Source organism: Symphalangus syndactylus, chromosome 7, assembly GCF_028878055.3.
Source record: "Symphalangus syndactylus isolate Jambi chromosome 7, NHGRI_mSymSyn1-v2.1_pri, whole genome shotgun sequence".
NCBI lineage: Eukaryota > Metazoa > Chordata > Mammalia > Primates > Hylobatidae > Symphalangus > Symphalangus syndactylus.
This window is the reverse complement of record NC_072429.2, coordinates 85,199,928-85,210,299: the sequence shown is the minus strand read 5'-3', so window position 1 is coordinate 85,210,299 and position 10,372 is coordinate 85,199,928. Positions and strand designations below refer to the sequence as shown.

The window sequence follows — 10,372 nt, the reverse complement described above, 5'->3', positions numbered from 1 at the left end:
CCAAACAGCTGAGTCTCTGCCAGAAGATGACCACTATCAGCTCTGCCATCTGGCCTTCACCAAGGCAAAGCCACTGCGACTAGACTCACATTTGGTCAAAAGGTTCCATGTGGAACTCTGTGGGCTTCTGAACTCATCTGTCTGCCCTAAAAAGTATGGTCCTCTGGTTTTTCAAATGCACAAATATAATCACATCATTCATTTGCTTAAATCAATTTAGTGGCATCCCATTACCCTAAGCCTCAGTCTGAACTCCCTCACCTGCCCCAAAAGGCCCTCAGGATGTAAACACCACAAACCACTCCACCTCATTTCTTTTACCACTTTCCCTCTTATACTTTATATTCCAACAAACTCAAACTTCTGTCCACTCCTAAAACATTCAACTCTATACTTGCTATTAGCCTGACAGCTTCATAAGTGCTTTTAACCTTCTTCACCCAGCTAACTTTCAGGTCTTAGCTTACATGGCATATCCTCAGAGAAGCGCTCCTTGCCTCTTAGATGGGTTAGGTCTCTCCCTACTGTATGTTGTTTCACACGCAGATCTCACATCTCTATAATTACTTGCTCAATGTTTTCTCTCCCCCACTAGACCATTATTTCTACAAAGGCAGCAACAGTGGCTGTCTTGGTCACCACTGGCAAAGTCCTGCCCAATGCCCATGACAAAAGCAATTAAAAAATTTTTTTAAAGTTAGATGGTTATACTATCCTTCTTGACACGATTGATACCTCAGGCCATTCTAGCTATAAGCTAAGAATATTTCCTTTACTGCACCCAGAAGAGTATCTTGGACCCACTCAATATCTTTTAAACAAATAAATCCCATAAAATAATATCCCCCAAATTGTTTAATTCAGTAAAATATGAAGTCAAGGCCACCTAAAACACTATATTTTATTTTTAACTTTTCTATTGTTTTGGTCACATGTAAAGAATAAAAATGAAAACAAGACACTACTGTGTCACATCAAGAAATAACTTTATCCAAAAGGAATTTGAATGTAAGATATATTTAGCATCAATTCATATATTAGTAACTTATACATGTATTGTCAAGTATGACATCCATAAAAGCACAAAACAGTTTCTAACACGTTCCACCAAACTTCTGGCGTACTTTATGTGTCATTTCCATGACTACTAACCACACATACAGAGACTAGGGGATACTTAGTGAAGACAGCTTTCCAGGAAGTTTACAAAATTGAAAAAAAAAAAAAGGTATGTCAAAATATAGCATAAGTAGCAATGGGGCCCTGAATTTACTTTGGAAAGATTGCTGAAGGCACCAATATAATGAACAGTTGTAAATCCCTGATCAGACTTCAAATTTTTCTGGTCTTCAAATTTCAATTCTAACCACAAGGTTAGGTGACTAGATTAGCTGGTATATTATTTCCTCTGTGCCAGCATCTGTAAGAAATATTACATCTATCCTGGCCACTATCACTCCGATATATATTTGTAACAGATCTGATTATACGAGGTGTGAAAGTAAATATGGGTAATTTTTCTTTAAATACATTTTAAGAACAAATAGCACTTAAATGAATGGTGGCACAACAGGGAAAAGGACTATTTTAATATAAAACAATATTAAATCAGCGTGTGATGAGGTTGAGTGCTGAAACTGAAAACTGATAATTTAGAAATTGTAAATGCTTTTATTCAAAACTGTAAAAAGGCACCAATTACTCTAGTTTGCTGGAATCACAGTTCTTATGAATAATAGCATCTACTGATGAACATGATCATGAATTAAATGTTTTTAAATTTTAAAACAATTTTAAAATAGAATAATTCTGATAAAATCAGAATATAAAATAATGAAGACCAAATCCAATTGACAGTGATTAACTGTTATTTGGCTGAAGAAAACCAGGAATGCTCATGACCAGCAGTTCCCAAGTACCTTGTGCAGGTGACTCAGGGGCTGCTGAGGAGCTGGTTAAGGAGAAGGAGGATACACCCAGTGACTGGGACCCTGCCTCAGCATCAAACAGATAAGCTCACTTCTGTCTGTTTTTACTGTACATTGAGAATATGTGTAAGTCATTTTTTAAAAAGGCTTCTTGTGATTAAAAGAGAAAATTCTGAAAACCACAGCAACATATCTATGCTGTTTCCAAGCATACAAACAGAATTAGAACATCTGAGACAACTATGGCTCCAAACAATCAGAAGAAGGGTTAGTTTTCTTTTCTCCTATTGATAATGTCAAAATGATGTGTCATCTATTGAGCCATACTATGGAGTAGCAGGCTACTAGTTAGGTGCCTTCCCCAGTTAACAGCACATATCCAAAGGACAGCTAGCCAACTGGGAAGGTGGTAGGTAAATGCTCACCTGGGCTAGGCAACCACCACAGCAAGCAGGTCCCCTCTCAGCCTGGCCTTGGCAATGAGCTGCTTCTGAGAAGCCACAGCTATCTGTGGTTGAGAGCTCACTCCCTTGAGGCATTGCAGAGAACAACAGACATGGGCTGTGGGGCAGCTTTTCAATAAAACTAAGAGGCACATCAACGTGGCACTGGATGCGTCCACTTAAGGATCTATGACAAACATGCAATTTCAAAAGGTAAATTATTAAAGATAATTGGCCAATATAGAGATATGCATAGTTTTTAGCACACAGGCCCTCAATAAAATATTACTGGATTTATTCTGAAAATGTAATGTTCACTAAGTAATACGCTGTAAAAGGTAAAAGTCAGGAAAAGAAATTCAACTCTTAAAAAAAAAAAGCACATAAAATCCACTCTATCTTAATGCAGCAGTTGGAAAAGTTTTCTTTTTTCTTTCCTTTTTCTAAGTTGCAGTAGGTTGTATACCTAATAAAGTATGTTCTAGACATAGGAAATATCACATTATTAAATTGTAAAATGCAATTTTGATTAACAGATAACTGGTATCATGAGTTTAAAAATCAGATGAAAATGGTACTTTAAAAAAGGAGAAAATGAATAAGTGGATCTGTACAAATCAATGTATGGGAGCTTAGCAAGGAAAGTATAAGTTTTTTTTTAGTAAGTAGGTTTTCATTAGTTAGAAGGAAATGGAATTCTGAATTTCACCTTATATGTTTGGTCCTCTTATCTTTTCTGGACAAAACAGTCCTAACCATTTTAACAAATCTCAATTAAAGTAATCTAATAATGCAGAATTCAGGACAACCTACCATCTGTGCTTCTACAATATCCGGAAAGTCATGCTCAGTTAATGAAAAAAAAAGCCAAATCTGACCATGTTTACAGTTTTCCATAATAAAATAAAATAAAATATATAGAAAGGCAAATAAAAATGGCTTACTTACATGAGGTTATTTTTACTTGTTGATTGTACATTTAAAAAACTGAGTATGTGCCTTTTCCTGCTCATTCAGTACTTTTCATAAAGTCCCAAGTTGAGTGCATGCTGTTTTGTAAACCATAGTGTCTAAACTGTAGCAAAAATCAGATGCACAGAAAGGTTATTTTTACCTTGCAGAAAAGCACTGTATACAGAGTTACAGGAACAAATTTGATGTCATATAATTTAAGAAGCTCTCATAATCAGGTATGGACATTGGCTTATACAACATACACTGTGAATCAGGCACAGCAACCGGCAAACCACATCATCCCAACAGTTTTCCATTTTTCCTATTGACAAACACTTAAAAACAGCATTTTCATCATATGCAAGTAAACAAAAACAACAACAAAATAAGCTTTCCCCACACTAATTTCTAATCCCAAGAGCTTTGCTGCAATGAATGTAAATCGCTATCAATCACTGAATTGATTGGGCAAAGATGGACTTGGCACTGTTCCCCCAAAAGAACCTAGAAAGAATGCTTTAAACAGATATAATCCATAGAGAAAGAGATTTACATCATAAATGCTGGGAGTAAAAAGTACATAGAATGACAGATACATGATTTGGGGTGAGAGATGGCATTGCTCCACATAACACAAAAGAATTCTGTTGAAGTGGTCACTGCTTCTGTTGTTTCATGGCTGGGTTCTTGGGAGGAAGGAGTTTGTATGTATTGAAGTAGCCCACCACCTGCTGGGGAATCTCTGCCAAGACACACTGAGCAAGTGCTTCTTTTGGAGCCTTGTGAAAAACAAAATCAAAGTGACTTTATTAGCAACTGAATTTTTCTGGCTTTTTCATAAAAGACTAGGGATACTTCAGCAGCCACTAAAGTGAAGCAATTCTAATTCATAGGCCTGTACCTTTTCTTAGGAACAGTCCATGAAATATGGAACGAGCTAACTAGCCAATGTTACTTATGACTGCTATTACTATCCCTGCTAACATTTGTCAAGTCCTTTTTTGGTGTCAGCATTCTAACATTTGATGATTTTGTTATTGTTTTATAACTTTTAAATGTGGTCTTTCACTTACTTGGTATTAATTTTTTTTACCTTTTTTTACAACAATTATAGATTCATAGGAAGTTGCAAAAACAATAAAGAAAGGTACCATATACCCTTCACCCAGATTCCTCCAAAGGTCACATCTTGCATAACTATAATATATTATCAAACTATAATATATTACCAAAACCAGGCAGCTGACATTGATACAGTTCACAGAACTTACTGTGATTTCTAGTTTTACATGTACTCATTTGTGTGTGTGTGTGTGTGTGTGTGTGTGTGTGTGTGTTTCTGTATAATTCTATGCAATTTTGTCATCTGGGTAGATCTGTTTTACCACCACCACAATCGAGATACAGAACTGCCTCAACACCACAAAGATCCCTACCTAACATTACTACTTTATAATCACAACACTCCACTTCCTCCCCTCCCATTGCTGGTGGGAATGTTAAATGATATAGCCACTTTAGAAGAGTTTAACAACTGCTTTAAAAATTAAACATGCAACTACAATATAACCCAGCAACTGTAGTCCTAGGTATTTATCCCAGAGGAATAAAAACTTATGTTTGCACAAAAACCCATGCATAGGCTGGGTGTGGTGGCACAAGCCTGTAATCCCAGCACTTAGGGAGGCCGAGGCAGGTGGATCACTTGAGGTCAGGAGTTTGAGACCAGCCTGGCCAACATGGTAAAACCCTGTCTCTACTAAAAAAATCTAAAAAAAAAATTGCCAGGCATAGTGGTGCACACCTGTAATCCCAGCTACTCGGGAGGCTGAGGCACGAGAATCACTTGAACCCAGGAGGCAGAGGTTGCAGTACTGTACTCCAGCCTGGGTGACAGAGCAAGACTCTGTCTCAAAACAAAAACAAAACAAACAAACAACAACAACAACAACAACAAAAACCCATGCGTAAATGTTTATAGTAGCCTTATGTATCAGAGAGAAAAACAGGCAACAGCCAGATGTCCTTTTGTGGGGTAACGGTCACACAAATGGTGGTGCATCCATACCATGGAATATGACTCAGCAATAAAAAGGAGTACTTGCAAAAACTTGATGATTCTCGAGAAAGTGATGCTAAGTGGAAAAAAAGCCAATCCCAAAAGGTTGCATATGGTACGATTCCATTTATATGATATTCTTGAAATGATAAAATTATAGAAATGAAGAGTGTATTAGTAAGTGGTTTCCAAGGTTAAGGAAGGGCTAGAAGTAGGAAGAAGGGGATGTGGCTATAAAAAGGCAACAAGAGGGATCCTTGTGATGCATCTTGATTATACCACTGTAAGTATCCTGGTTGTGATTCTGTACTATAGCTCTGCAATATGTTACCACTGGAGTAAACTGGGTAAAATAGTGTTCTAAGAGATATTCATCAAACTAAACTTCCAGCTTGAGGGGGATTTGGCATACAGTTACATAAGAGTTTTTTCCTGTTGTTACAAAGGTAAAGATAAAATACTTGAGAGAGTCACAATACTATTTTAAGACAATTTATCATATAGCCTGCAAGAAGCACATAATGTACATCCTGAAGCAACACTGCCAAACCAAATCGGAGCTCTCAGATGGACAAAGGACAGTGTTCACACATCCTCTAACCCCGCACACCTACTCAACTGCCTGGTTGTAGATGGGCAAAGGTCTGTGTTCAGTCACTTCAGTGTTTGAGTAGGGAGGAGTGGTACTCACATTCTGGAACTGTCTGAAAGGCACAAACTGGACAATATCTCTGATGGCCACTTCGCCCGATGGGGAGCGGAGACTTCCACCATCACCATCCAGAAACTCCATGGCGCTAAAGTCAGCACCTCCAACTCCAACAATTATGATGGACATAGGCAGCCTGGAGGCATTAACTATAGCTTGTCTGGTTTCATCAAGGTCTGTGATTACACCATCAGTAATAATCAAAAGCACAAAATATTGCTGCCAGAAAAAGAAAACATGTCCCCTGAGCAAGTCAAGCAACGGCTAATGGCATCTCTGGCTTGATGAGTCATCCAGTCTTTCTTGTTCATTTTCCTTGCCAGTCTCTACCCTAGCTACTACCACATAAAATATTCTAAGCTTCTCTGATGACAAGGAAATTGACTCTTACAAAAACTGCAGGTTCATTAAAAGTGCAGCAGACCACAAAATAGGGTTGGCAAAAATATATGGAAGCAGGACATCTAAATGTCAAAGATTAACCTTTCAGTAAGGCTAGGAATAAACAGTTTAACTCAAGTATTAAATATGTCAAAGTATCTATCAAGGAGGCAAGTGGAAAATTCATTCTCAGAAGATCAAATAAATACAAAAATTATTAGAATTAGAATACTAGAATACAAAAATTTTAGAAACTAAAATACAAAAAAAAATAGATATGGTTTAAGTGAGGAAATCATCCCCCAGATTGTGTCACCTAAGATAAACCTTTTCAGAGAGCAGTAAAATGTTACATCAAGTAGTGACTCCATCTTTTGGGCCATTTAAGTCTAGAATAGGAATAAGATTTACAATATTAGTTAACATATGTCGAGTGTTTACTCTGACCCAGGCATTGTGCACTTTATATGAATTATCTAACCTTTTCAACAACAGTTTGAGGTAGTTTCCCCTAACTTACTTCTGAATATGCTGAAGCTAAGAGAAACTTGGTATCCACGGTCCAATAGGTAATGGTTAGCTCATTCAAATATCTTTAGTACAACAAGAAATCTTGCATCTGATGTGGTAAGTTTCCTTAAGCTTAATTTGTTATGTCTACTTCAAAAAGGTAGATGATAGGCAGTTTTTTTTTTGGTAGAACCTATCTAAGAAAGTTAATTCCAAGGATAAAAGACTCATGAATGCCAAGTGTTGTTTTGTTGTTGTCTTAATTTTAATGATCACTAGTATAACAACAACCAAGGTTACTCCCAAACCAAGAATGACTATGTTATTGTATCTTGCCCTGACTTTGTATTATGACAAACCAAAAACATAGAAAAACGGCACCAGGAGCTGCTACCAATCCACATTCTTCCCATTCCCTGGCCATAGAGCACTTACAGAAGCTGTCTGCTGTTGTGTGGCTGCAGCAGCAAACCTGGCCACGTGATTTATGATTGGAGAAAAATTAGTTGGTCCATAGAGTTTTATCTGAGGAAGACAAGACCGATACGCCTCTACGATGCCTTGGATTCCTAGAACAAACAAACAAACAAACAAAAAACAGTATTAAAAATTCTCAAGCACAATGTGTTTACTCACAATACTGGCTAATTTGATTATATGTATCAACATACAGTGCTTTAAATAGTCAAAAGTTCTATAAGCAGGAGTTCCTCTAAGCTATGTATTACATAACTCCATAGGTATGATCCATTGCAAAAACCTATAAGCTCTGTCGTCCCCCAGTAGAAGGGATTTACTTTCATCTCAGTCAAATTACTCATTAGTCTATGGTAGGACTGTTACATTTGTGCTTAATTTTTAATACATGTTGGGAATGTGGCTCTGATAGAAAACCAAGAAAAAGGTTCCACATCATACAACTGATGATGAAAGGTATAAAATGAAAAATCATTTGCATATGTGGCCAGAGGTTCTACAAAAATACCAGATGGTGATAAACCTAATATTAATTCTAGTTAATTGACACGTGTTTATTCAATAAGTTAAAGGTTAATCATCGTATCACAGACTGCATTAGTTCCAAATATTCACTTCCAGGTTATTTATCCATTGTGCTGCAGAAGCACTGATGTGTTTGTTTAGGGGTACTACCCCTAGACCTCCTGGTGCATTTTATAATAGAAAATTGGACAGGACCACTTGATTAGCTTTGACCAATGCATGGGACACCCATGCCTAAGCAGATGTCTTAAGAACTACTGCCTGTTTTTTCCAGCTCTCTTGCTCCTTTCCTCTGCCATAGGAGCAGTACATCCCAGATAAGGCTGTTCCTTCAGCCTGAGTCCCAATATAAGAAACATGGAGAGAACTACAGTCTAGCTGCATGTAAAATGAGCAAGAAATAAACTGTTGTCATTAAAGCCACTGAGATTTAGAGATTGTTTATTACAACAGCACAACCCAGTGAAAGTTGACTGACATTGCTGGTCAAAGCACTACTGATGAAACTTGTATCCCACACAAGCACCTGTTGAATGTGCCCTTAATATCACAGCATTTAGGATGCAGATAGGATAACAGAAATTCTAAAGAAGTTCCAACAATACTTGCTGAGATCATCACAGATACTTGCCACAAAAAAAAAACTTAATGTAAATCAAAACAGGTCTCTTGATTTTAAAATGTCTAATAGAACACAGATCAACAAAAAAGAGAAGCATATACAGTCATGTGTCACTTACCAATAGGGATAAATTCTGAGAAATGCATCGTTAGGCGATTTCATCATTGTATGAACATCACAGAGTATACTTACACAAACCTAGATGGTATAGCCTATTACTCCTAGGTTAAAAACCTGTACTGCATATTGCTATACTGAATAATGTAGGCAATTATAGCAACTGTACCTTTTCTATGTCTTTACAGTAAAAATAAAATATTAAAATCTTATGGGCCTACTGTCATATATGTGGTCTGTCCTTGACTAAAATGTCATTTTTAGTGCATGACCATACTTGGCTTGAAAGCTTCAGGAAACCAACTCTCTTCTCTTAAAATGTAAGAGTTCCAATAAACTCCTCTTAGTTTCTTTGAACTTAGGAACAGGTAGTCTTATGAACAACCTTTGAGAACATAACTAATTCATATGCAGGGGTGATTTTACATGCATAAGGTCCATGTAGCTAGTAGTCAGTCCAGTAGTAACAAAGGTATAAATAATTCATTTAGGGCTGGGTACGGTGGCTCATGCCTATAATCTCAGCACTTTGGGAGGCAGAGGCAGGTAGATCACATGAGGTCAGCAGTTCTAGACCAGCCTGGCCAACATGGTGAAACCCAGTCTCTATTAAAAATACAAAAATTAGCCGAGCGTGATGGCAGGCGCCTGTAATCCCAGCTACTTGGTGGAGGGAGCCGTGGCAGAGAATTGCTTGAACCCGGGTGGTGGAGGTTCCAGTGAGCCGAGATCGTGCTATTGCACTCCAGCCTGGGGGACAAGAGCAAGACTTCATCTCAAAAAAAAAATAAAAATAAAAAAAATAAATAAAAATAATAATAATTTGTTCACAAATATCAAGAGCCTTCAATTCCTTAATTAAAATTGAATTATGCCAAAACCCTTTCTATGCATCAAAGTAACAAGTTATTTCTAAGACATATTATTTCTAACGCAACTAGATTCAATCATCAGTTAGGAAAACGGGATTAAACTTCCTTGCCTTAAAATAAGGCTCTGAGCTTTTTGCTGTATAGTATCTCCTTTGTTTAAAACCAAACTGATGCTTTTTCCAGAGTGTAAACCACTTGGTGAACAGCCCAAGGATGGGCTTACATTACTCACAGAGTGACTGAACTTCTAAAATGAATTATCATATGATATGTCATCCTTATTCATTTACAATAAATGAAAGCTAATTACAACAAATTCTAAAGATTATTCCACTTTCATTATAAACATGAAGCATATTTCTTAAAAAGAATAACATTCCCAGTTTCAAATGGCTAGGGAAAAAAAGAGGTCACAACCAGTCACTGAAAGTGCCTCAAAGAACACTGAATTAGTATGGAAAAAGTGTTCTGGGGAAAAGAACAAAACCATATTGCAAACTGCCCCCACAAAAATTGTTCATGCTCTTCCACCTTATGAATATTGTTTAGAAAGAAAAGGAAAAAACATTTTCTTCTGTTAGAAAGCTATACATTTGTAATTGTCAAAAGGACCCTTTGCAGAAAATTAGAGTATTGTCTAGAATTTTAAATTATGCCTCTGCTCCCACACCTACCTTGCCTTCTCCAAACTCATACATATTTTAGTGGAAACTCGTATATATTTTAGTCTCATATATAATTTAGTGGAAGAGCTGGCATTTCTGATTGATTGCTC

The 10,372-nt window shown here is 37.0% G+C and overlaps 1 protein-coding gene across 13 annotated transcripts in view; it reads right to left on the bottom strand.

Moving 5' to 3' along the window:
- Nucleotides 1-881: 881 nt before the first annotated feature.
- Nucleotides 882-10,372, bottom strand: part of CPNE3 (copine 3) — a 47,703-nt gene continuing 38,212 nt past the window's right edge. For all 13 annotated transcript variants that reach the window (XM_055286694.2, XM_055286686.2, XM_063643387.1 and 10 more), the window contains 3 exons: nucleotides 7,420-7,553; nucleotides 6,076-6,312; nucleotides 882-4,104 (listed from right to left, as the gene is read on the bottom strand). In XM_055286694.2, the coding sequence (XP_055142669.1) occupies nucleotides 3,982-4,104; nucleotides 6,076-6,312; nucleotides 7,420-7,553 (494 nt within the window). In that variant the 3' untranslated portion in view covers nucleotides 882-3,981. The remainder of the gene's footprint in view (nucleotides 4,105-6,075; nucleotides 6,313-7,419; nucleotides 7,554-10,372) is intronic.